The 27,904-nt window shown below is 43.3% G+C and overlaps 3 protein-coding genes and 1 non-coding gene across 4 annotated transcripts; 1 reads left to right on the top strand and 3 right to left on the bottom strand.

The window, feature by feature from the left end:
- Positions 1 to 1,639: 1,639 nt before the first annotated feature.
- Positions 1,640 to 1,778, bottom strand: LOC133885958 (small nucleolar RNA Z247). The gene has a single exon (XR_009903290.1). It is a non-coding gene; the product is annotated as a small nucleolar RNA Z247 (small nucleolar RNA).
- A 1,695-nt stretch (positions 1,779 to 3,473) lies between these two features.
- Positions 3,474 to 7,354, top strand: LOC133884955 (calcium-dependent protein kinase 15). Its single transcript, XM_062324568.1, has 8 exons — positions 3,474 to 4,408; positions 4,722 to 4,865; positions 4,944 to 5,096; positions 5,334 to 5,449; positions 5,549 to 5,716; positions 6,056 to 6,183; positions 6,277 to 6,376; positions 6,761 to 7,354. Exons 1-8 carry the CDS (start codon positions 3,727 to 3,729, stop codon positions 6,845 to 6,847), a joined length of 1,578 nt encoding a protein of 525 aa, XP_062180552.1. The 5' UTR covers positions 3,474 to 3,726; the 3' UTR covers positions 6,848 to 7,354.
- Positions 7,355 to 7,648: 294 nt separating this feature from the next.
- LOC133884956 (probable protein ABIL4) lies at positions 7,649 to 10,772 on the bottom strand. Its single transcript, XM_062324570.1, has 9 exons — positions 10,240 to 10,772; positions 9,986 to 10,068; positions 9,200 to 9,350; positions 9,012 to 9,111; positions 8,838 to 8,915; positions 8,667 to 8,739; positions 8,519 to 8,553; positions 8,257 to 8,345; positions 7,649 to 8,075 (listed from the first exon to the last, which is right to left on the bottom strand). Exons 1-9 carry the CDS (start codon positions 10,360 to 10,362, stop codon positions 7,920 to 7,922), a joined length of 888 nt encoding a protein of 295 aa, XP_062180554.1. The 5' UTR covers positions 10,363 to 10,772; the 3' UTR covers positions 7,649 to 7,919.
- An 8,520-nt stretch (positions 10,773 to 19,292) lies between these two features.
- Positions 19,293 to 21,670, bottom strand: LOC133885620 (S-type anion channel SLAH2-like). Its single transcript, XM_062325351.1, has 2 exons — positions 20,101 to 21,670; positions 19,293 to 19,997 (listed from the first exon to the last, which is right to left on the bottom strand). Exons 1-2 carry the CDS (start codon positions 21,583 to 21,585, stop codon positions 19,578 to 19,580), a joined length of 1,905 nt encoding a protein of 634 aa, XP_062181335.1. The 5' UTR covers positions 21,586 to 21,670; the 3' UTR covers positions 19,293 to 19,577.
- Between the last annotated feature and the right edge of the window lie 6,234 nt (positions 21,671 to 27,904).

Genomic DNA, 27,904 nt, shown 5'->3' with positions numbered 1-27,904 from the left:
GAAGAACACTGCTAGTCATGGAAGCTAAATCATTTGAAGAGATAATCTCAAAATGTTGAGAGAAAGGATAGACATGCTCATCAAAGACAACATCACGAGAGATATTAACCCGACCAGAGGACATATCAAGGCATTCGTATCCTTTATGATGAGAGTTATAGCCTAAGAACACACACTCTTTTGATCAGAAGGGAAGCTTACAGTTGTTATACAATCTAAGATGCGGCCAACAAGCACACCCAAAAGCTTTCATCATACAATAATCAGGTTTAACCTCAAACAACCATTCAAGAGGACAAGCATTGTCAATGACCCGAGTCGGAAGTCTATTGATCAAATATGTGGCTGTCAAGAAGGCTTCATCTCAGAATTTTAGAGGCATGCTAGCATGAGAAAGGAGAGAAAGGCCAGTTTCAATGATGTGGATGTTTTCTCTCAGTTGAACCATTCTGTTGATGGGTATAGGGACAATAGACTCTATGGTCTATATCTATTTTCCCAAAGACATTAGGGAGCCTTTCGTGTTCTCCTCCCCAATCAGATTGGACACATTTAATTCTCTTATCAATGATGCGTTCTACATGTTTTTGAAATTGCAAAAACACGTTCTCAACATCATACTTGGCATGAAGCAAGTATATCCATGTGAATTTACTATAATCATCGATAAAACTAACATAATACTTATGACCTCCAAAAGATTGTATAGCAGGACCCCAAACATCAGAAAAGATAAGCTCTAAAGGAGCTGAAGACACATAAATTGATGATGAATAAGGCAACTAATGACTCTTTGCTTGCTGATAAGCATTACATATGGATGAATGAGAGGAACTAACTATCAAAAGACAACATATTAAGATGCAAAATTGACTGAACTATCTGGAATGAAGGGTGACCAAGACGAGCATGCCATAGCTCTTTATTGACCTTCGAACTGAGCATAGTTGATTTGATCGAACTTATGGTGGTAGTCTTGATTGGATAAAGGCTGGATTCACATATGTTGTGGAGCAGGCTTTTCTTCGATGTTTTATCCTTAACAACAAATAAATCAGGATGAAATTCAATAAACACATTGTTATCCTTAGTAAGCTTATGCATAGATATAAGGTGTTTAGAAATTTCAGGAACATGCAGAACATCTTTCAAGGTTAAAGGATTGACAGTAGTATTAATAGCAGAATGACCAACATGGGAGATTTGAAAACCTGCTCCATTGCCGACTTGAACATGATCTCCTCCATGGTATCTTTCCCTAACAATGAGACGATCAAGATCACTGGTTATGTGATCCGTTGCTCCAGTATCGGCATACCAATTTGGATCAACATGATATGAGGGCGTTGTAGCAGCAACCTGTGCATGTCTTTCGTTGACCTGATAAGCATGATCAAAGCGATGATAGCATATTTCAGCCGTGTGATTGTTTCTCCCACAAATCTAACAGGCTGGTTGAACATTTTTACCACCACCACGCCTAAAAGTATTGCTACCATGGCCACGCCACGGTTTTGGTTACCACCGCGGCCACGGCCACGTCCTCTTCCTCCTCCATGATCTTGATTCCAAGCTGAAAAATTCGCCGAGGAGCCAGAGTTTTTAAATTGCACATCAGTGTTATGCTACTCAATCTTGTGCTCAAAGCTTAGGAGATGAGCATAGACATCATCGAGAATGAGTTCCTCAGATCTTGTGGTGAGGGATATGACCAAAGGTTCATATTCTGAATCGAGACTAGTAAACACATAAGAGATAATTTCATCTTCCCGAAGCGGCATACCTATGGTAGAGAGAGTATCGGCCAATCTCTTCATTTGTCTAAAGTATTCAGATGCCGATATATCTTTTTTCTTCAAGTTGGTGAGCTGCATGCGAATTTGCATCACACACGCTCGTGATCGAGGGGAGAACACCCTCTCTAGGATAAGCCATGCTTGACGTGTTGTTGTCGCAGACATCAGGTGCGCTCAGGACTAACTGATCTTGTTGATGCCAGATCAGAAACTCTAGGTTAACAACCCGAGTTGCACCTTCTTTTGTTGTCGCCGTGATCATCCATGATGGGCACTCCTTGGTGCCATCCACATACCCAGTGAGTTGTTAGCTTCAAAGGTATGACATAATCTGTGTTTTTTATAGCAGATAGTTGTCACGGCCAAGCTTAATGTTGATCTGATTACCGGACGGCATGAGAGGAAGACTAAGGCTGGGATTTGACGAAGCACTAGGGCTAGGTGAGTTTACAGTGGCAGAGGTGGTGGATTGGATTGATACTGTGTCTTATGGCTTTGTTACCATGTTAGACGAAAAGGATTTTGTGGCAAACCTTTCCACGAGACCTTCATTTTAATTTATAGAGATATTACAGGGAGTTCAAACCGAATACAATCTTATTTCTGAATTTTATCTATACAAGACTTATGTTTGATTGAAGATAATTATATTCAGTTAGAGGTAAGGAACCAGATCACGATACAAATTCTTTAAGAAGATCCACATAAGTTACTACTTAGAGCGGCTCCAACCGACTCTGCAAACGGCTCCCTATCGCCACATTTACCGAGCCGGTCAAAAAAGCGTCTCCGACCGGCTATCTATCGAAATCGCCAAATTAGATCGCTCGCTATCCGCTCCTCCTGCCTTGCCACTTCCACCAATCACCTATACGCTCGCCATATCCAGTTCGATACAAAACGAAGTAGACTGACTCATGGACCCGCTTCAAAAATAGTCTTATGTTACTCTAAAAATCATAGAATTTTGTTATACGTGTTCCATAATCCATATGCAACCCATTTTAACTAGATTCACCTAAAACGCCTATGTAGAATTTAAACTAAAATTATCTAAAAAATACTACTTTTATAACTTGTAACAATTGTTAGTGTCTCAAATAAATTCTCAAAAATCTAGAAAAATTCAATAATATTCTTATTATGTGATGTACTAATTTCTAAAATTATTTCCAACCCTAGGTTATATGGTGAAAAATAAGTTACTTTTTAATGCTTCATTTATATGTATTTTTATCATTTCACGTGATATTCTTCTATTAATTAAAATAAAATTCAAACATATACAAAATATAACCGTTGTAAATATAGTTGTTGCAAATATAGCAGTTAAAAATATTTTTTTAGTTATAGGATATAATAAAATATAGGTGAATAGAATTTAGAGCAAGATTTAGAGAGTCGGTTGGAGTAAATAGAAAAATAAAAATAAAAAAGCTCTCTATATAGAGATATAGAGGTATAGAGTGTAAAATTTAAAGAGTCTATTAGAGATTTACTTACTTTACTTTAGCAGAAAAGAGAGAAGAAAAAGTTAGCGAGCACAAGAGGAGAGAGAGTGAAGCTGCACTAAAGAGCAGACAGTGACAGGAGCCTGTCTGTATGGGTTGTGGGCAGCGTCCAATGACTGCAACGCAGGCGTCAACGCCCAGAAACTGCGACGCAACTGCCCTCTCCCTCCCCTCGGTCCGCGGTTTTGGGCACGGCCCGGCCGGGCCGCCGACCCGTGCGTTCCCCGTCGCGACTGTCTCCACGCGCAAACCAGACGACGCACCAGCAAAAGGCGAGTAAATCATGTCGCAGATGGCCTCCTCCTCCTCCTCCTCCTCCGCTCCCCCGGCTCGGCTCCGCTCTGCTCCCCCTTCATCACTCCACTGACCCCGCAGCCGCCCGCCTGGACCTCCAGAAATCATCAGACATCCCGACGGCCATGGGCGGCCGCGCCTCCCGCCACCGCCAATCGCACGACAAAACCCCTCACAACTCGCAGCCCAAGCAACAACCCAACCGCCCAAAACCCAAGCACAGACCCCAACTGCCGCCGCCGCCACAGCCGCCGCCGCCGCAGCAGCCTCTTGATGCGGGAGGCGCCGCGGCGGGGGTGGGCCGCGTGCTGGGGCGCCCCATGGAGGACGTCCGCGCGGCCTACACCTTCGGCCGCGAGCTGGGCCGGGGCCAGTTCGGGGTGACCTACCTCGCCACCCACAAGGCCACGGGCCGCCGCTACGCCTGCAAGTCCATCGCCGCGCGGAAGCTCGCGCACAGGGACGACGTCGACGATGTCCGCCGCGAGGTGCAGATCATGCACCACCTCACGGGACACCGCAACATCGTCGAGCTCCGGGGAGCCTACGAGGACCGCCACTCCATCAACCTCGTCATGGAGCTCTGCGAGGGAGGGGAGCTATTTGACCGGATCATCGCAAGGGGCCACTACTCCGAGCGCGCCGCCGCCGCGCTGTGCAGGGAAATCGTCTCCGTCGTGCACAGCTGCCACTCCATGGGGGTCATGCACAGGGACCTCAAGCCAGAGAACTTCCTCTTCCTCAACAAGAGGGAGGACTCGCCGCTCAAAGCCACCGACTTTGGGCTATCCGTCTTCTTCAAGCCCGGTAAGCGACCAATCATTCGGTGTGCTGATACTTGAGGGGGGTGCCAATTTGAGATTTTGCTTCCTTAGACGCTCCTGCTGGGTGTACAGACATCGATCGTGTCAATTGTCAACTGAAAGAGAGATTGGAGAAGAAACCTTAAGAAATGTTACAGAATGTTTCAGAAGCCAGGCGCTTTTGTTGTTGTTGAACAACTGGAGGGAAAGGCCTCGAGTTTTAACTATTGGAGAGATCAGTGCTCTTTGATCTTAATTTAGCAATTCAGGTCATGGTGTGCTCACTCAAACTGAAATGGGCGATGGTGCTAATGCAGGCGAGCAGTTCAGGGATCTTGTTGGGAGTGCGTATTACGTGGCTCCGGAGGTGCTGAAACGGCGCTATGGAGCTGAGGCGGACATATGGAGTGCCGGGGTTATCCTTTACATCCTTCTATCGGGCGTTCCTCCTTTCTGGGCCGGTACATTTCGCTGCTTCTTAAATCAATATGTCAGATTTTGATGCCATTATCCTAACATTTCTCCCCTGGTTTTACTAGAGAACGAGAATGGCATATTTGATGCTGTTTTGCAAGGTCATATTGATTTCACATCTGATCCCTGGCCTTCAATATCAAATAGCGCAAAAGACTTGGTCAAGAAAATGCTACGGCAAGACCCAAAGGACCGGCTTACTGCTGCTGAAATTTTAAGTAAGTTTCTATTGTTAAACTCACCTCTCCCATTCGTTGGCAATATTGTACAGATTGGTATGCTCATGTGCATGCTGGGAAGTGCACCGCCTAGGCACCTACTTTATTATTATTTGGTAAAGTTGCTTATACTGCCTTTTGTTCCAAAAAGAAATATTGATTATACTGTGTTTGCAACGGAATATTCATTCTTGTGATGTCTGCATAGTGTCTCAATCTAATACGTTAAGCACACAGACCATCCATGGATTAGAGAGGATGGAGAGGCCCCAGACAAACCGCTTGACATTACGGTAATTGGTAGAATGAAGCAGTTCAGGGCAATGAACAAGCTTAAGAAGGTTGCTTTGAAGGTAACCAAATGTTCTGAATTTGAAGCATTTCTTCTCTCTTGCTAACCATTCCGGTCCTCGATACATGATACATGTTGGCACTGCTTCTTCTATAATCAGGTTGTCGCAGAGAACTTGTCAGAAGAAGAGATCGTGGGCTTAAAAGAAATGTTCAAATCGCTGGATACTGATAACAGTGGGACAATAACTTTGGAAGAATTAAGAACTGGTTTACCAAAGCTTGGTACCAAAATTTCGGAATCAGAACTAAGGCAGTTGATGGAGGCGGTAAGTTCATATCTTGTAGCCTTAATATTTTACTTTGACATTTTAGTTACCTCTTCCTGTCTCTGTATGTTTCTCTTATTGGCATGGTGTGATGCAACAGTGGGGCGATTGAAAGTTGCTTATTTCTCTCTGTTCTGCATTAATGCCAGTAGTGTGCAAAATGGTTGTAGTGGGTGTGCTTATATGTGAAAAGGGAAGAAACTAAAAATAGCATATGACTTTAGTCAGTATGACAACTTTGTATCAAATTGAATCTTCCACGTTTCTGATAGAACTTGTCTGATCGATCCAGCACTTTCTGTTTCAGCTCCTTGTTCATTATCTTTCATTCTTGAACAGGCTGATGTCGATGGAAATGGTACCATCGATTACGTTGAATTCATATCAGCAACAATGCACATGAATAGACTAGAGAAGGAGGATCACATATTTAAAGCATTCGAGTATTTTGATAAGGACCACAGCGGGTAATTTAACTTGTAACTTTACTTTTTTGTTACTTATCGACCAAGTTTGACCTTTTACATTAACTAGCTTGTTGCTTGCACATTACTGTACAGGTACATAACAGTTGATGAGTTGGAAGAAGCTCTGAAGAAGTATGATATGGGTGACGAGGCAACAATTAAAGAAATTATTGCTGAAGTGGATACAGATCATGTGAGTAAAATAACCCCACCTGCTATTTGTTCAGTTTCAATTATCGCTGTTTGGAAGATATTGGATAATATAAGTCTACAAAATAGGACCAAATAAAATCAATCTTGGAGACGGTGAAGCCTTGAAGGAGATTTTATTTCCAAAGATACCAAATTTTCTATCATCACCTTTAGATTGTGGATATTAACAAAAATAGTAGTATTTTTAAGAAATAAAGTTAACAAGATTATTTAAGCTAATGACAAGCGCCTAGAGTCCTAGGCAGTGATCCAGCCTGTTTTGCTAGTAGTCGAGATTTCTATTTGATGAATCAACAAAATTCTTCCATACCTTTTCTGGTAAGCTTCAGCCATCATGAAATCATGTCCTATTTTTACTGCTTAGGATGGGAGAATCAACTACCAGGAGTTTGTTGCCATGATGAAGAATAATAGCCCTGAGATTGTTCCAAATCGGCGGCGCATGTTTTAGGCTCTCCTGCATTTAATGTGAAAACGGCTTTAGAAAATTTCCATGGTCTTTGTAAATGTGGAGGAGAGCAATTGATACTCGGATGTGGAATGCAGTCAGGCATCTGCACAATGATCTTCTATGCTTGGACGAGTTAACAATCAGGGATGACTCTTCCGTATCGTGTGCTCTGTGGTGGGTGGTTCTTCTGGCCCTTCCATCTTCTACCATCTCATTTTACGATTTGCCATGTATCCACCTTAATGGGGTGTGCCTTCTGGTCATATTTCCTGCGTCTTGGTCATTTATGTAAGAAAAGGGCTTGTAGAACAGTTTCAAATGATCATATCAGGCAAAAAATAATGAATGAGGTGTGTGTTTTCTGCCTCTTGGTGAGAACCAGGTTTGTAAAACAGTTTCAAATGATCAAATCAGGCAACATTGTACTGGAATAACATAATTAGGAATCACTTGACAAAGTTTCGTATTGGAGACCATGCAATATATTTTGCAGCATATTTTCAGTCACCGATTTTATTGCTGACTAGTTGGAACGGCTAAAAGTTGACAATATGGTGTAAGCATGGATGAGGCACACTACCTGCTTCTGGTCTTCACATTAGCATGTTCAGTAGGTGCAAAATGAAGCAGGTTTGTGGACTTGTAATCAACACATGAAGAACATACATCACTGGCACTGGCCAGAATGTATGCATATCTTGGAATGTTTTTGTACACGAACACAAGCCGTATCGTTCTAGCCAACTTAGCCAAGTGCAACAGCTCTTCCGGAACAGAAGATCATATGGCAACTCTGAAAGCTATTTCCAACATGCATTTTATTTTATATTAAAAACCGAAGCTTCTGGCAAGCAGAATTACAAGGCGAGCATGCGGAACCAGGCATATGTTGACATGGGATCATTACATTTTGGTCATCAGTAAGATGACATAATACAGAATTTGAAATGAAAACGACAATAGGCACTCAGCTCTAACCACTAGCATGCTGAAAACGGACGCAAACAGGTGAGATGTACAATATCAAGCTTCCTGCATGAAATTTACAGTGACATCACTCAATGCGCGCTAATCAGCGAGCTGTGATCTTTTTCATCTTCGCTGATTTGTGCTTGATAAAGAGAGCCGCTAGCATGCTTTTAGTACCAACAGGAGCCTTTTGGATTGCACGTCCTTTAGGGTTGTCAAAAGAATGAAATGTTGACAAGTCCTTTACACCAGACTGGTTCTGAAAATAAAGACAATGGTTTGTAAAATATTTGCGTCATAAAGAAACAAAATCTGTAGTGCGAGGCCTTTTTAAGTTTTAACTAAAAGATATATACATATGAAGTGCATCTCAAGGATATGAGGGTAATGCACTTCTAAGTTATTATGATGAATTAGGCTTATATAAGATTCTAATTTACCTTAGCACCAATCCTTTGTGCAGCATCAGAACTGGTGCTCCTATTCAATTGCAGATGTCTGCGCATAGGAGAAGCTGACCGCTCCTTACCTGAAACATCGGAATTCAGATGGAACTTTCAATTTCAATACATGAATTAATCAGAAAACTACTTTGGAGTCAACAAAATATGTGCAGATCAATTGGGAAACCACATTCGTGTTCTTCCATGTCCTCAAGAAATTAAATAGCAGTATGGTTATCACACAGAAGTTTTAAACTACCTGATGCAAGTTTAGATGATACTGTGTCCCCTAGGCTGCACAAAAGCAAATGACAGATAACAAGATCAGAAGTACATAACCCCATTGCATTAGCAAACGAACAAGAAGCCATTTGTGAAAAGCTGAACAAAACTGAAAGGAGTCTTACACAAATGTAGGTTTATGTGGTCCGTTTCCTGTAGTGCTGTTCTCTGATGCCAGATGCCAGGAAAGGGTCTTTGCTGCACCGAGGAAATTAACATATCTTTTTTGTTTAGTATGGTGAGTAGCATGCATTAAAACTGCAACATGAGCAAAGACAAGAAAGAAGAAGGCCCACCTGAGGGATAAGGTCTAGGTTTTGATTCCTGATAAGTGTCTGTTTGCAGGTGTGCTTGGGTTCTTTCATGACCAGTAGCTAGCTTGGCAAAGAAAAATGAAGAGTTAAAATTTAACACTTTTTATGTTGTAATTTCCAAACAGTAAATAAGCTCCTAATTTTACATTCCCTTACATGGTAGGATATAGTGCTTGTGGTGTTTTATGTTTGTTCCCATCATTTGCTGCTGCCTGAGGCCTTCTTTGTCCGTGTAGATTTGGCATGTGAAAATTTGCTACAGAGTTGACGATAGGTCACTATTTTACTTGTCATAGTATCATCCGCATATACTGCATACATTGCAGATAAGTAGGTAGCAATACCTGGTTCAGGCGTGAAACTTTCAGCTCCAGACTTGAAACCTCAGAAGCTTGCTGTTCGAACAGGTCTGTCAATTTGTAGGCAACAGTGCCCAGGTGGTCGACCGCATTGACAACGGCTCGCACAGCATAATCTTTCAAGTTGTCCAGCACCCTGATGTCAATTAAAAAGTTTCAGTTGTCAAAATACTAGAAGTAAATCTAGAACTACCAAAATATGCTGTGTTATGAAACAAAAGTACACTACACTTTCCAGTTCAGACATTCAGTATATAATTTTTTTGCCACATTCTATCCCTCTGAAATTTCTTTCGCACAGTCAAATATGAAACGGCCCCTTTTATGGAATTACAGTGAAATGACAAAATTGAGATCACAAAGCTCTGGAATAAATGGATTACAAGTACGCAGTCCACAGACAGTTGTCAGATAATTCCAAAATTCCAGATAATAACAAAAATCCTTATTCTTTTCTAGCCCGTAGAATTTGTTTTCTAGTCACATCTCCACATCAAATCAATAACTCACGCTTGTTGTTGTCCTTGCCTAAGGTGGCTTAGCCGTCCTATACCTATGATACGTAATTGCTACTCATACACTTGCTGCACCAATGCTTCAATTTAATTCAGACCCTATGCCAAATGACTAAATGGAGCTAGATAGCATGCAAGATGCAATCGTACGAGGAGAAAACATGGCCGCTGCAGTAATATGCGAGCAATTCTTTCTGGCAATAAGAAGATGCCGGTAGCTGGGTAATGCAGGCTTAGGAATCTGAGTCTGACTCACATCTGCTTCTGCTCGCTGTGGAGGTAGGACTTCTCGCAGTACTCGGAGGCGGAGTAGAGCTGCGGCCGCAGGTTCTTGAGCTCCTGCACGAACCCATCACCACCGTCAAGTACATTGAAACAACAATCCGGATCCCTAAGAACGCGCCGGATCCACGAAACAATCGAAGAAACAGCACAACAAGGAAGGGAAAAAAGATTATTTTTTTCGTGTGGGGGATCTGGGAATGCAAGAACCAGGGAACGGCACCTCACCTGCAGGGCCTTGATGAAGCTCTTGCTGCGCTCCATGGATGCCTCGTCGACGGTGGTTGGGCCCACCCCAGCCACTCCGCCCCAGCCGCCGGCGGCCGGCGGGCCGTGGCGCAGCGGCTGCATTCCTCGCTTTCTTTCGTCCCGGTGGGCGGTGGCTAGCGAGGGGAACAAACAAGGAGGACGAAGCGGAGAGGGGAAGCCAAGCAAGCAAGTGCTCCACTGGAGACTGGAGTGGAAGGGAAGCGATGCCTTGCCAACCCACGGCAGCTCAGCTTAAGCTTATTCTACTACCACTCTCTTCTTGATTTCTAGCGCGTGTGGTCCGCGGAGGAGGGACGAGCGAGCGCAGCAGCGGGGGCGTTGATGGCGATGGACGGGGGCCGCCGGTTAATCCATCTTCTGCTTGGGCTTTCCTTCAGCGGGTGGAGGTTGCGATTTGGCGAGGGAATCATTGGCCACTCATCACAGCTTCGCTTCGCTGGTTTGGTTGCTTCCGTTGTCTCCGACTGACCACGCTACTGTACGGCGGTGGATCTTGCTATCCTAATCGCCTTCTTCTAATTGTCTTCACTAGCAGATGTTTAATTCCTGTGGCCACTCGCTCGAAGTAAAGAAAAATTATCTTTTTGTTAAGGATCAGAGTGCCATGAACTGCTGTAAAAAAAAATGGTGCAAAAAATGGATCGTCGTGTCGAAACAGTTTCGGTGGGTTTCAGTTCAGTAATGGTGAGTGAGGCCGGCGCCATGTACGGCCATGTTTAGTACGGCACATCGATCGTCCCCTGAGTCCTGACCAAGAAAGCGACGATGAGTAAAGATGTCTGAGCTGTGCAACCGACGAGCGGTGGGTGCTATTCATGAATGCTTGTCGGTTTGATCAGGGGTTTTCACCGGTAGGTATTCATGAATGGATGGAGCAGTAATCTTTTGCGTCTGATTCATCCGGTCTACGTGATTTCTGTGACATTCTGTTTACCTGTGTGTATTTCGAATAACTTTTTTTAAGGGTATATACATCACTGAAAGATGTTTAAAACTTGAAAGATGTGTACCGTGAGTGATCTATCTAAGTATTATATTATTATTTGAGTGTTAAAATAAGTCATTAGGTTCTTTCTCAAGTTTACAAAATTACCATATTAATAAAAAAATTCTAGATCACTCATTATTAGACCATTTATTGTTATGAACATCTAACCGTCTAGATTAAATAAAAAGTTCATACCAAATACGATTAATAAATAACTAAATTTAGAATTAAAAATTATGAAAAATAGCTATTTGATTTCCATACAGTTTGGGAAGAAAAATATATAAATAAAGAGTCCAAATAAAATAAATAATAATTAAAATTAGGGTTAGAATAAAAAAAGAAAGATCCATATCAAATATAGTATTAGAAAAAAATAAATTATTATAAAAATCAAATACATAAATAAAGAGCCCATGTAAAATACAATTGATCAATAACTAAAATTCATAATGAAAAATAATGAAAAAAATTCAAAATTCTTAAAAAAATTCAAAATTCTTACTAATATAATATATTAAGAAGCACAATGTAACTCAAGGTTGTCCCATCAAACAGAAAGCAGGCAATACATAACACTCAAGTAAGGCAAACCTATTCTAATTTTAGTTAAGTTACCTACATCTGACGCACAATTTTATCAATTGATCAAAGCGTATATGAATCGTACCAATACGTATATATAGTTCAGGTATAAGTTTGGAGCATAAATAATTTTCTCTTCGATTAACATAAGTTTCATCTTTTCTTCTAATTTATGCGTTTTGTAACTAAATAACACTAACCTCGTAAAAAAAAAGCTATGGAGTCTAATGTTAATCAAAGGTTATAGTAACAAAATATTGCAATGAATATAGCCGCGTTATTAGCATAGGTTACCTTGCTAGTCCATTATTTTAGTATTTAAGGAGAAAAGGAGTCACGCATTTACTCTCAAGGACACGAAATTACCATGTAGATCTAAAAAAGAAATGAATCTAGACCACTTATTGTAACATCCCAGTTTTCAAAAAAGTTGAATTTCAAATTTTGTTCAAAATAAATCAGTTCAAAACATTTCCAAATCAATTCCAGAAGTCAAAACCCTTTTCCCTTTTCTTCCTGAGCTCAATCCACCTTTTTCTCTCAGCCCACCCCATCCTTTCTTTTTTCCTTTTCCCCTATTGGCTCGTTTCTTCCTTCGGCCCGTTTTCTCCCTCTCGGCCTAGCCCATCTCCCACTCTTTCCCTCTCTCCCGTGTCTGCTTGCGCTGGTCCAGCCCCCTGCACCATCGTCTTCTTCCTCCTCGCGTCGCACGCGTGTGCCACACCAGACTCTTCTGCTCCCCGAGCGCCCGAGCCTAACAAATAGCCGCCATCGTAACCAGTTGTTGTGCTGCCCTTGTTGCCTTGTCTCCCCGCCCCTCTCTACGAGGTCGTCGCGCACAAAGCCACCCTCACTCTCTTCTATCTTTTCCCTACCAACGAGCTCTGACCACCCCTCACTCTAGATCTCCTCCACAGGCCTGACTCCGCCGCTATCCAACCACTCAGAGTATCCCAGGCACCACCGTCACCCTCTCCCCCACTTATCCTCCTCTTCCTCATCCTCCACCGAGCTCTCCACATGTTCTGTGGCCTACGGCAATGGTGGCTTGCCACCGACATGCCTCTGCACCTCCGCAACTAGGGAACCCCCGAAATGGTTTTCCCTCATCTCCCACTTGCTCCCAGTACTTTCTTCGTTGAGAACAGGCCGGGAAGGCCATTCCGGCGATCCGTCAGCAAGTTCGTCAGCTGGCGACCAAACGGCGGCGCCACTTGGTACCCGTTCGGCCAGGTGCCATTCTCCCCTGGGCCATACTGGACTGCAACAACCTAGTGGCCTACAAATCCGAGCAGTCCACATAGGCCAAGTAAACAGTAGCCCAGCCCAACATAGCCCGACAGCCCGTTCGTGCAGTAAAAGCCCAGTTACATAGTAAACTGCCCCAATAAAAAATACCCTAGCACAATAACCTTTTTCGTTTTCTGCAAATCCTTTTTTTGAGGAATATTCTAGGGAATATTGTCCCCTTTTGTTTTTCTCTATTTAATTTGTTGGTCAGCTTCCAAAGCCCATATCCCCTCCGTATTAAATCTGATTTATATGATTCTTCCATCGATATTTATCTAAATTCAAATCATATCATTCCCCATCAGTTTCATATTTATTTTATTTTGTTTGTATTTATTTGTGTGTTTGTGTTGCTAGTGTGTCTGTATTTTAGAGACCGGAGAGTTCAAGGAGAAGGAGTAGGACGAGCAGGGAGCGTAAGATTTTGAGCATGACCCCCTCGAGGACTTCAACGGGGAAGCAAGTTCCAATCTATTTCCCTTGTTGCTGATATTGAACCCCGATTTTATTACCATATTCCGTAGCAACTGTTTTCCACCAAATAAATGCATGAAGTATTACTTATCGACTTAATTTAAATTGTTGATCTAGTTATGACCTATTGTAGATTAGCCAGTCTAATTGTTATCAACTTGAGTATTAATCTTGGTAACCCTAGGACCTTCGTCTTGGCTACTTTATTTACGCTAAGATGAACGTCTTGTACTAGTATGCTTAGGGTTGCAATCTTTACTATTACTTTATGAGTAATCACATTTAGTTTTGTGAAATGGGTGAAACTTGGAGCTTGGTGTTGTGTGAGTTGTTGGGATGAGAAAGTTTACCGAGTAACGATAAACACATGAGAACCTGTTAGAACAGGGGTAAATCAGGGTTCCCGCTGGGAATGCTTTGAGAGTGTAAGTGCTGCCAGTATGGCAGGCTTAGTGTAGATATATTTGTCTTGGCTCGATTAAGGATCGAGTTGGTGTGATATTCTATCTAGTCTTCACCGTATAACAACTTGACCCTATATGGGGCAGGGTATAATCTAAACGCCGCTAGCTAGTTTACTGGTCGTACAGAGGCATGAGTGCAACGAGAGACCATAGAGTAGGTGTAGGCTTGGTGACCTAGTTGGAGGCCTAGTTAAAGGTTAAGAACCTCTTATTAGCTCCTGTAGGCGGCTAGTGAGATGATGCATGGGCGCGTAATGGCTTTGTTGAGTCGTACTATCACTATGGTGGTATGTTGCCAAACTCAGTTTGTGGGTAAAATGTATCACTCTGTAGAGGTAAAACTATTTGAATAGATATGTTCATGGTTATAGACAGATGATAGTTCGATCACAACAACTAGCGTGGGTTGCGTGTGTTTCCTTGGAGTGTGAGTGGGCAAGATATTCCCTTTTTTGGAATAGGTCCGATAGTGTACTGTAAGTTGCTACGGCCGGAGTGTCCAACAACAATAAAACTTGGACTCTGGTGACCTTTCATCACGGCTGAAACCCACTTTCTCTTAATAATGACGATATGTTGTTTTCATAAAATCCGTCTTACGAAAATAAACCCTTAGCATGCGTAAACTTAGCTTTTTCACAAAAGTCAACCGTATAGCTTTACTCTTGTCTATACTATATGCATGTATTTATATCCCTTGTAATAGGGCAAATGTTGGGATTTGCTGAGTACATTTGTACTCACCCTTACTTGTGTTTTCGAAGGAAGATCTGGATTTCATCAACGCGAACTGTGAGGCTGACGAGTAGGTCCCAGTTGTGTCTGCACCCGAGTTGCCTGTAGAATGGTGTGTTCGTCATGCTGATCCTGTTGTGCACTTTGATATCGTGGACTATGTTTCTTATAAATCTTAGCATAATCCTTTATATATTATTAATTTGGCGGAGTTATTCATAACTTTCTTTGTTGTATGACTATATTACCACATGTTATAAGACTTGATTTTACCAGCGACTGATTTAGAAACGGGTATAATAAAGTTTTAAGCACCAGAGATGACCCAGGACGCTTCACTTATTATTATGAACATCTAACAAAGAATCCATATCAAATACGATTAATAATTATGTAATTTCGGAATTAAAATTTAAAATATGGAAAAGAGTATGAGATAGATTACAATTCAAACGGCGGTACAAATTGATTTGCCATCGTACAAGAGGGAGAAAAAGAAACTCCAAAACTAAATGGATTTGACATCGTACGGGATTTTTTTTTCCAAAACCAATTCGAGTAAAAACGGAGACAGGCACCTATTGATGTTATTAGTTGTAACCGACTCGGTAACAAAAATTGTTTCAGTACCAAGGCCTATATATTAAAAGATACACCTATGCATTGGTTCTGCATTGCTTCTTCGTCTCCGTGTAGGAAGGAACGATTTCGATGCGGCAAGACTGACAGAAGTTGAAGATTACATGTAGGCTTTCTTCATTGTATATGATTCTTTCCCTTCAGATTGGTTTTCGCCAAAAGATTGTCTGCAGGTGTACGTCCTCTCTTCCAGCCTGTGTATGTACTATTAATCATAGGGAAACTAATTATACCAACCTTCGCATCCATCCTTTTTAGCTGGTGCTGCTATACGATGAAGCCAAACTTAGACTAGGAGGCAGCAGTGATAATTGCTAAAATCGATCCCCACGGTGGCTCCAGAGTCCAAGCAACTACGGTGAGATGACACGAAAAGTGTCGATCCTAATGGCGGCAGCGGCGACACCGAAGGCGTTAATCCTCACAATGGTGCGGTACAGAGGGTGTCGATTCTGAGGACAGTGGCTCAAATCCATGCAACGACAGCGCGGAAGGGCCGCGGAAGGCAACATTTTTTTAGCGTGGAAGGCATCGATCCAACGGAGGAAGGGCCGCGGGTGGGTGGGAGGACGTAGGAAGGAAATTGGCGAATCGAGAGGTAAACATACGTCTCAAAAATTTTCTTATAAAATCGGTAGTTTTTTTCTATTTATATCAGCAAACACACATCAAAATTTAAGTAGAAATAAAAATAATAAAAAATTAACAAGAAAAAATCGAGACAACACGACTTCACAAATAATATATAAACCACAGATTCTATTTAAAATTAATGCATGTGCTTTAATACTTGAAAGATCATAACTTACAAAGAAACAAGAAAATATGAATATCAAGTAACGAAACTCTCCAAGTTGATTATCTAGAGACAAAAGAATTTAAGACTTCATCACATAAGTGTGTGAATATAAATTTTATACCTCTAACAATAAGAAGAATGACCTCACAATGTGCTACAATTTCAGCCCAAAAATCAAAACGAAAATTAAATCTAAAAACAAAAAATTTGCAAACTTGTAATAAAGAGAAACTAGAAGGAGGTGAACACAATAACATAAAGAAAAATAAACTTCATTGCAGCAGAGATCAATCCTATTTTAAGCAGATTACAAAGATTTTTTCTCACAAAACTCTCACATAATATATAGGTTAAGCAATCATTCATCTCCTCTAAAATCCTAGCACAAAGCTCTCATATGTATGACACAATAGACTTAAAATGACTGGTTCCCCTCCTCTCATAGTCATACCTCTCTTTTTTAGGCCTAAGTAAACTTGACACCTAAGTTTTCTAACTTTTTCTCTAAATACCACTCCCTTATAGTATACTCCTACCTAGCATCAAAAGTATTTTAATCTATTTTCTTTTGCATTCATCGAACGGCCGCGACACCATCACGCCTTAGCTTCATCTCGACACAAGCTTCGTAATAGTATCACATACTCCTCCAGTCCTCCCACGGTTTTGAGGCTAAACCGTGAAACCCTAGCACGCTTCTCAAAGCGTGACCAGTCGCCACTTGCTTCCACCTGAAGCGAGTACTCCGATGATGACACGTGTCATCTATCTTACAATCTTGACCACATGTAAGTCTCTCTCGCTCTCGATCCCTCAGTCCGTCTTGTCACTTGTATCGGCGTCCTCTTCACTTGACTTTGTCAATACGCCGTCTTCATCCTTTGTTTCATGATTTGCTTAACCTCCATATTTACTGCTAGGATCACCTTTGATTCCGCTCGACCTCCTTGATCGTCCGGTGCCAAACCTCCCACTTGGCCCCAATCATCACGCCATCGACCACTAAATTGTATCCATCACCTGCACATCAGGAGACAAGTAAACATATTTCTCCAACTCCAAACCAAGTTAGTTCAAAACCAAAATTAGAAATCCTCAGTTCAAAATATATTGTACTAAAAACGTGAACATCAGATGATCTGGTATGTTTTGCCTCTGAACACCGAACCATCTGGTGAGTGTAGCACTATTTGTTCTAGAAATTTTTTGCTCTTTGCAAGAAAGGGTTCGATGAAAGCTTTCGGTGATCTCATGCCCATCATTAGATAATCCGGCGTGTGCAAATCCACCAAACTACCCTTCTGCAGTCTCTCTGTAACAAAAAGGTTCGGCGATATCCTCCGGTGCTCACATTGAAACACCGAACTATCCAGTGTTTGCTTCCATTTTTGCTTCGGTATTAAAAATGCTCCGATGCTCACTTCACCGTACCATCGGACTATCCGGTGTGGTCAAGAACCCATACACCGGATATTCCTGTGAGATATTTTTTCCGAACTCTGAAACAGTCTGCTCTAATTTAAACTTTGGCCAGCCATAAACAAGATCATGCACAAACAAGCTCATGCCAACCAAAATTATCTCAAATCTAACATTGTTAATGACTCGTCATACGTAAACCAATGCACATTTCAACTTGGTATCTCTGAGGAATATGATATAGCCACCGATTAAACCAAAGATGAACATCTAACAGTCTAGATTAAATCAAAGAGTCTATCAAATATGATTAATAAATAGCTATATTTGAAATTACAAATTATGAAAAATTAGCAGTTTGATTTTCATATATTTTGGGAAGCAAAATATCTAAATAAGAGTACAAATAAATTAAAATTAGGGTTACAATAGAAAAAATAAGGATCAATATCAAATAGTGTTAGAAAAAAAATCAATTATTATAGAAATCAAACACCTAGATAAAAGAGTTCATGTAATATATAATTAATCAAATGTTATCGTGATAAAATATTATAGCGATCCTAACCACACTATTAGGGTGTGTCACCTTGCTAGTTATCTTATTATTTAAATGTTAAAAGGAGTTTCCACGTTCGCTTTCAAGATCTCGAAATTACCACATTAATCAGAAAAAAAAAAGAAAAACAATATGCATAGTTGATTGTTATGATAATCTAACGGTATATATTTAAACAAAGAGTCTATATCAAATATAATTATTAAATAGCTAGATTAGGAATTAAAAAATATAGAAAATTAGTGGTTTTATTTCCATGTAAATTGGGAAGCAAAATGTTTAATTAAAGAGTCCATGTAAAATACACTTCACAATAACTTAAATCAGGTCTAAAATATTAAAAAGTAGGCCTTGGAATTTGTTGGGGAATTTTAAATCACACGATATATTTGCTACAACGTAGCACAAGATTATGATATCAGTTAGACCACGAAATAAACTATAATCCATAGGCTATAGATGGTCAAACAGTGGCATATGGTGGCAACATGTGACATCAGGGACACTAGAGCTAGGTTCAGCCACATGGTAGTGAAGAGCTATGTTTGACTTTAATTCGTCGGTGAAATCAAAAAAATCAAACAATAAATTATTTTTACATAGCAAGAGATAGTGTTGTCAGGTAAATGGCGGAGTAAAGCATAACCACGTGACTGTAAATGGTGGGGCTGTGATCTATGACGGCGATAAGGGACATCTGTGAAACCGGAAATGAACAAGGCAAGATGCAACTGACATGAGCTGGGCTTAGGATAGACAGCTTGTGGTCGTGACAAGCAGGTGAAGAGTATGATTTATGTCTTTGTATAATTAAGACATACATATATAATTATATTTGACTAAAATATAACAAAATTCATAAATCATATAATAGATTTATTAATTGATCGAATAAATACGAATAAGCTAACTGTGCATTACGCACGAGATACTGCAACCCAAATCAAAACTAGGAGATCAATTTTTAATCAAATATTATCGTAACAAAAATATTACAGTGTAGCTAGCCATATTATTAACATGAGTTAACTTGCTAGTTAACAAGATAACAAGGTAATATCCAGAAATTAAGCCCCAAAGTAGGATACTAAATCATGAAGGTTCACAAATTACCCTCAGAAACTTGCAAGAAAACAAATTTACAAACTCAGTTGAACTAGTTTTGGTTCCCGCGGTTACATCCTTATCATGGCAATCGATCGAAGGACAATTATCTATCGCTGCCAATTAGCTAGTACGACGTGCAGGTGAATCTGCACAGATGCAAAATCAAAGAACTCACTCCTCTGAAGCCTGTACAGGTAATCGGGAGGTAGTAATCAACACGGGCGGTCGCTCGTGGATCTACGTCTCTGCTCTGCCGTGGCTGCGCGCCATGGGCGAGGGTGACTCGCTGGCGCTGTTAGTCTCGGAGCCGCCGTGCCTGGAGAGGGCGAAGACGAGCTCCTTGACGTCGGTGCCGGAGGAGCGGAGGTGCGCGAGGATCTTGCTGAACTTGGGCTTGGGCCGCTGCGTGATGGCGATGGACACGTCGTTGGGGAACAGGTCCCTGCGCACGAACGCGTGGTACATGGTCGTCACCAGCACGCCCGTGACCGTCACGGAGGCGATCCCGGCGAGCCCGACCGCAAGCGCCCGCGTCAGCACGTTGGTCACCTCCGACGCGTACAGAGCCGTCACGATGGCCGCGCTCGTCATTGGGAACGTGTACGCCCACCACGCCAGCGAGAACCGGACGCCTCTGAAGAAGTTGATGCGCACCGCCTGTGTACAAGTGTACGTGCATGAGCATTATTCAGAGAAAATTTGCGTGCTAAATGTCCAAGCCTTGCACGTGGTTACTACGTAACGTGGACGTGTCGCCTACCAGTGACATGTAGAGGAAGAGGGCGATGAAGTAGGAGATCTTGGCGCCGTAGTTGAACTCGCCGCAGAGCCTAGCCCAGGCCATGGAGGCCACGCTCGGCGCGGCGATGAAGAGGAAGAAGACGGGGTGGAGCTCCTTGGGGAGCTGCACGTTGGTGGGGAGACGCTGGTACAGCGTCACGAACAGCACCAGGTAGTGCGCCAGCCCGACGGCGAAGAAGAAGATGGGGACCTCGCGGAGCCCCATCCGGGCGCCCAGCAGCGCGCCGACGAAGTTGCCGACGACGGCCAGGTGGTTCGTCGGGCTGGCCACCTTGGACAGGCGCCGGTCGCCGCCAGACATCCACTGCCCATAGATCTTGAGGTCCAGGCAGAAGATGGGCGCCATCAGCAGGTACCACACCACGTGGTGGAGCGTCCACACCGGCTGCGGCAGGCCCTTCACGAGGAAGAGGCACGCGATCCACGGCGCGAAGAAGAAGTTGACGCGGATGGGGTGATGGAACTCGCGGCGGACGGCCTCGAAGTAGAAGATGATCTTGAGCAGGTAGATGAAGGAGATGAGGCCCATGAGCGCCACGGAGACCCACCAGAGCACATGGTTGACGTCCGGGCTCACGTGCAGGAACGCCGTGGCGGGCTCCGACGCCAGCGTCTTCCACAGCATCGCCTGGCTGCTCACGCCCATGCACATCCCGAACGCGCTGATCGGGAACCGTAGCAGGAACGGCCACTTCTCGTCCTTGGGCAGCACCGGCACCTCCGTCGCTCTGAGAGTCTCGAGCTCGGGGCCTTCAAGGGCGGCAAAGTAGCGGTCGGCGGTGGGGACCTCATCGTCGTCGCTTTCCTCCTCGGAGATCTTGGAGTCGGCGGGCTCGATTTCGGTGGGCTCGTTCGCCATCCCGCGGAGGTTGGAGAGCTGCCGCTCGAGGCGCCCGGAGAAGGTCTTGAAGTGGTCGAACCGCCGGTCCCGCGTGCTGTCGCTGCGCGACACCGTGCGCTGCCGCTGCAGCGGCGGCTCCTCGGTCCTGATCGTCAGCGTCGGCTGCGAGTGGTACCGTGCCTGCTTCAGCAGCTCTGGCTCGGCGCCTGGGTGGTGCGCGTCTAGCTTCACCTCGGTCGACGGCGTCACGCGGACGGCGTCGCCGTCGCTGCGGATGGACGCGCACGCGCCCAGCTGCGCGAGGTGGATCCCCGACGGCGAGGCCGGCACGCTGAACGCCACGGAGTACGGTACCTCCATCTCCTGCACGTGAGCGCGACCACGTTGCGCCGACAGCACGCTGATCGTCACCGAGTCCTCCTCCTTCCAGCCAACTTCAGCAGCCTCCTGCCCAGCCACGGGCGAAGTGTCCGCCGCGCCGTGACCGGCACCATCGACGAAGCCGGCCCGCGACGACGCCACGGGAACCTGGAGAGGCTCCGGCGATGGACGTCCCCTGCCGCCGTCCACTCCTGCCATTTGGATACTGTCGCTGGTCGCCATGGCAGTTCAACGCTCTCGTGACAGCTGAGCTGAAACTGCCTGCATATATCAAACAGTGTGTCGATGTGCAGCTCCTGGAGTCGGCAAGGCATATTTATAGGGAGACAGAGCTAGATGACACAACGGGAACGCCGGGAAGGAAGGAAGATGCTAGCAGCTGGTTCTACTGTAGAACGCGGTCAGTGACGCGGACGTCGAAGCTGGCACGTGTACACATCAGGAAGGTTCGCTGCACGCGTCCCCAAAGCTCGTTTTATTTTATTTTCTTTTTCTAAAAAAGGAAACAAAACTCGCTCTTTTTTCTCTCCTTGGACTGAATAAGCGTAGCTCAGACCATATCGGTAGTCGATTTTTAGAGAATTACTTACTTATGTGTCACACATAAAATCCTTTGAGCGTTTGGGAATAGTGGATCCTTGGGTGAAATTGCTTTGAGCTTTTCTGCGAGCTCAGAGCCCATGGAATCATACGATGCTGCTGAAAACTTGTGGAGATGCTGCCTGGCTTGGGTTGGACTTGGGATGGAAGACCGAAAGGGACTGATGCGACCACCATGATACGGGTCCAATGAGAAGTGCAGGCCGGGTTTTGACCTGCGCCGTGGTGGTTAAGTTTTTGCGGAAAAAGGAGGGTGGATGTAACTGTGTTGACCCCGTGGATTGAAGCCGATGACAGAACGGGTCGTGCAGGACCGTCGGCGGCGTTAGAATGAAATTCTATAGACCAGATTTTTTATAAGATCTTATCTCCCAACACAACACACGTGTTTTCATCATTTTCTCTTCTGTACGTGTTAATCGTTAGATCAGAAAAAAATAGTATACATCAGAATTTTGAAATAATCTTTCTGTAAATAATCATATAGAATTTCCTTCCATGGACGCTGGGGTCTTAGCACAGACTCGTGTAGAATCTGATCGGTCAGGCTCCAAATACTATTTCCCTCCTTTCCTAGTTTCTATACACCGATATTTCAGATTTGTTACGATTTATTACTAGAAGTATGATCCAGTTGGGGCCAAGTAAAAATTTGCGTACAACTACATGCTAATTTTTCAGTTGCGTTTTTTATTCTTACTTTGTAGTTTTGCGTATTCGGAAAAGGTTATTAAAAAAACGATGTAGTACATGTCAGAACATGCTCGTTCGCAGAAATGTAAGAAGTGTGATCGCACACATATTGTTCAAGAAAGACGAAGGTTTGTGCATCTCTTCTGTAATTTAAGTTACGTCTAGAACTTAGAGATAAGAAAACATAGAAAGAGGAAAAGCGAAGGATTTCGATAGTATGCAAGTAAAAATGGAGGGTCACAAAACACAAGAAAAATAGAGGAATAGCTGTTTGGATGGAGCATAGGAAAATATAGGAATCAGAAGAGAGCAAATTATTCAATGGGGTTGGGCCTCGATCAGGTTAGAAATCTTCCAAATTCGCATGGGACAATCCATTCCATATGAATTCTAGAGGTTCAGATTCTTTGTTCCAAAGGCCTCCAAAGAAAGTTTTCCTCTAGGATTCAAGCCTAAGAAATTTCTCCATATTTATTTGTTCCAAGTGAGGCATGAATCTTTTGTGAAAAAGATCTGCTTACCCGATTGAGGAGATCTGGGATATAAAACGATTACAGTCCCACTACTTCAATAAACCACTCTCAAACTGACTTGTTTTGAGACTCGAGAGAGAAAGTAACCTTAAACAATAGGAAGTCTTCTCCCAACTATATAAAAGTATTACTAGCTACCATACACAAAATGTTGCTGTCCATAGCACCAGTAGCATTTTATAAACTATAACCCATCAGGAAGCTATCAAGTTAATCTGGCAGCATCCTTTAGTTTGATATACTGCATCACCAAATGAATTAGCACCTCCCCTACATAATACCATCAACCTAAGGTAAACATATGTACGCAGCCCGGCCGTAGTTGTGATGGTTACGCAGAAGTACAAAGCCAATTGAAGCAAACGGTACTTTCCCAAACAGTGAAAGAAATAATCGTGTTAAGTACTCCATCCAGCAATCACGAAAGCATAACGTTTTGGACATGTTTTTGGCCAAATTTTTAAAACTTTGACTTTTAATATCATTCAACACCGCAAACATGAAAAATCATATATTAAGGTTGGTCTTGAAACACACTTTCGTAATATCATAAGTTCATTAGATTTTTTAAACATATATTTCAGTAGGAAATAAAATACGTTTTGGAGACAACGTCGTTGTTTAAATCAGTAAGTATTTATGGCAGGAGGGAATACCGGGTACCTTTATCTATTGCACACTTCCTATCATGAGCAACAACAAAGTTGAGAAAGCAAAGACGAGTTCTTTCAAAGAGAGAGAGAGAGAGAGAAAGCAAAGACGGACTTCGAAAGAAACATATTTCCCCCCACAAGAAATTAAATCAACTTAGGAAAGCCCTGAAGACCGAAGAATACTTTACAAACTATCCTATATATCATCAACGTCGATACGAGCGAATTTAGACGTGCTGGAAGAAGCAACGGAAAGACAGAGCCACATAAGTAGTCAATTCCAACCCTGCTTAAGCTAGTCAATGCAACTATACGCATCGGTATCGTACCTGCTTTCTTCGATCAGTAACCTGTCTGCTAAATAGACGGCGCGCGTGGCGCTAGCTCCGGCGTCCTGAAGACGACTGCAGTGGTCGATGGGGCTCAAGGCGGATGACAGGTGGGAGATAATGAAGGCAGCTAGAAGCTATTGCTTGTGGCGAAGGAAGCACAAGCTCAGAGCACTCGCCAACTCGGCACATCTATCACGAGCTGCTCCATGGAGGTATATATATATAGACGCCAGCAGGTCGGCGTTGGATCGAGTAGATCGAGCATTTTCTTACGCGAGAAGGCTTGGAGATGGAACGGGGCGGGCAAATAAAATAAAGGAGAGAGAGAGAGAGAGAGAGAGAGGCTGTGATGTGAGCCTTGGGAAACGAGAGAGTAGTAGTAGAAAAGAAGAGAAGCGATGTGGAGCAGAACAAGCTACTCTTGGAAACGGCAAGAGTGGAATCCGAAGTCTAATGCAGCAGCACTGTTTCGACTGCAAGTTACTGCAGCTTCACTCCCGACGGGTTACTGTTCCCATCAGAGGATCTGAATCCCAGCTACCTTTGCTTTTTCTCCGCGATTGTCCAACTTAATATATTGACCCAGCTTAATTAGTAGGAGCACCTCATTAATCGTTAGCACTTCGTGTTTTTGTCTCTGCATGCACGGCTCCTGCGAGATCAGCTGCGTACTCCATGGACACTCATACATACAGAACTGCTCCTCCCATCTCTGCCTGCATGGTCGGGCTGATACTTGTTGATGCATGCTTCAGTTCACGGACTTGCTTGGACTTTGATACAAGTCGACGTTGATCGAATTCTTTATCGTTTTTTGGCCGAGTAAGTTACGAGTTGGTCTTGGCCACTACAATCCAAACCACGGCGTGATAGGTTTGACACCGGGGACGGAGCCGGCTGCCGCTGCCGCTTACCACGAATAATCGCGGCGCGCGTGTTCAGCCGGCGTGAAAATACACTGAACCGGAGCAGCAGCCGGAAATGCAGACACACGGACACACACAGACACACTGAACCACAGTAGCAGCCGGAAATGCAGACACGATTTGCATGCCCGGACTAATCGATCTTGGTGAATAGTATAGTGGCGTGCAGCCTGATCAGAACAATCCAGATACGATGCTGTCATGGGTCTGCATGTGCAGTGAGCACTCAGCTCAGAATGTCAATGGCTCGGATCCATGCATCATCGTCAGCCGGTAGCATTGGAAGTTGAGGTACAGATACGTCCGTACATGTGCACGCAGCATCCGTACGTGCGTCGGTGGCCACCAATTAAGCACTGGTCAACTCTTACTTACTCGTAAAGTCGTATAATCCTTTTTTTAATCAAGAAAACTATAATTCTACAATGCCAAACTAGGAGTAATTAGTAAGATGTACTGATGCAGTTTTCTACTGCGTCGCGAACCGTGGCACATTTTTGCATGGACATTAATTAACTACATAAATTATTCAGAGCTTCACATGCATGCATGTTTAGTATGTGTAAGTTTTTTTAGTTTGTCCTAAATCAAACCAGTTTAACTTTGATCATGGATAGAAAAAAAAATCATATAGATTGATAACATAAGGTTGATACTACTAGATTTATTATAAAGAATACTATCTTAATATATAGCTCTTTCTAGTTAAAATAATATTATTTTTTAGATATTTCTAGTCAAAATTACATATTAGAGATCGTATCAATATTCTAATGTACTTATATTTAGGGTTTGATGGAGTAGTACTTAACTAGGTGCGACGATGTAGATGGAGCTCGATCAACTAGGACTTGTGATGAAGAGGAAGCATACGTAGTCGTGCGTGTTTCCATCGGTTCAGTGCGTGCCAGCTTCCACCCGGCCGGTCGGTCGGCAATGCACGATGCGTACACTTGTACGTACATACTTGTGGACAAAAGTACCCATGTATACAGTGAGCTGGATCGACTTCAAGGTAGGAGTACGTACAAACTCGCAAGTAGAGGTTGGTTACTGGGTGCAATGCACATGTTTCATGTTTCCTAGGACATTCCACACGTTTCAGGACCATCGGATTGAATCTGAACATTTGAAGCCGTTTACTGAAACCTTTGAATCTGAACCTTTGAAGACTGTTTGTTGGTGAAGAATATGGGGGGGGGGGGGGGTCCAACAGTCTACATTGAAAATTAAGGCGTTGATGATTAGCCTGTGGTATACATCGTACTGTATGGTAGGTCCAACATGGAGCGAGCGTTTTGTTCGTCTCTCCAGGGTTTGATTTGAATACTGGTTACGCTTGCCTTTGATTTGCCCGGCAAACTTTCCAAGGCGATGGATTGATTGGCGTACGAGTTCTCGAATGAGGCGACCGGTCATCGGTCGTGACGTCTGGACCGGCCCAACTTATCGCGCACGTTGGAAAGCAATTACGGAGTACAATATTATTACATTGCCATGGCCATGGCCGGAGAGAGAGAGAGAGCATGCCATGACCGACTCGAGCTGGGGCAGGCTCCATGTCAGGTCGTGATCATGGTCTAACCCGTGCACACGGGTCGCGGCGAAGCAGGCACCAAGGTTTGATTTCCTTTTCACATTCTGAATCAATTCATGCATGCTTTGGAAAGGAGGAGCTAGTTGCTGGCTTGCAGCTGCGCTGTCCTTTTGCATTTGCACGTACAACTGGGGTCATCGGATTGACCCAGACTTCCTCATTCGCATAAGTTAGACACTGTTTTTAAGTTTTTAAAAAATCTACTACACACAAAACAGGTAATTGTAGTTCACGATGCTACGTACGTACGAAAGGTACATGTATAAGTTAACCCATTTAATTTGCTTATTCAGTTGCTAGTTCAGAGTATGGAAATAATTCTGAATTTGCGGTTGCTTAATTTAGAGTTTCGAGCACGTTCAAGTGGCGGATTGATGCATCGGCGAGTCCTTTATTAGGTAGGCTTAGGCCTCCTTTGGAGGTAGGATTTTCATAGGATTTTCAGGATTTTAATCCTTAGGAATTTTTCCTAAAAAGGTCATTTGGAACAAAGAAATGGGCTTATCAAATTCCTATGAAAACCTTATGGAATGACTTTTTTCATAGGGATTTTGAAGAGATTGTAGCATGAGATCCAACCTCCTAGAAAATTTCTATCTCTCCCATCTTATTCCTGTGTTTTCCTACGTTTTATCCAAATGGCTATTCATACAGTTTTTTTATTTCTCTATTGCAGAGGATTAAAGATGCTTGACATTCCAATCCTACGTTATTATTATTATTTTTAAAATCCCACGTTCTAAAGAGGCTCTTACAGTAGTAGGTGTCCTATGGATGGTCGGTGTGCCCGAGGCAGCATGCAATTAACGAGGGTACTCGTTGTACCTGACGTGGATCCTATCGAGACACATTGCAACTGCATGTGAGGATTCCGTAGAGTTTATATTAGCAGTTCCTCCTAAATTTCATGTCTGAAGTTTGCGACCCAATAGTTGATTGTGTGAACATAATATGTGACATATGGTGGGGTTATCGATGGTAGCTTACCGATAAGAATTTATCTTCTGTCAGGTTTAGAGGGAGGTCGACAAATAGTCCGACAGGGGAAGCGGGTGTGAGGGTGAGATGGCAAGGACGCCACTGACCGCAAATGGTAAAGGATCGTTAGATGGGCCAGTGCCGGAGCAGAGGATGTAAAGATGAGATCTGATGACACCAAATTAGTGCGGCAGCGGGTGGTGCCCATAAATCTAATGGCAGAAGCGTC

The sequence above is a fragment of the Phragmites australis genome, chromosome 11 (genome assembly GCF_958298935.1).
Source record: "Phragmites australis chromosome 11, lpPhrAust1.1, whole genome shotgun sequence".
Classification (NCBI taxonomy): domain Eukaryota; kingdom Viridiplantae; phylum Streptophyta; class Magnoliopsida; order Poales; family Poaceae; genus Phragmites; species Phragmites australis.
This window is presented reverse-complemented; position numbering and strand designations above follow the sequence as displayed.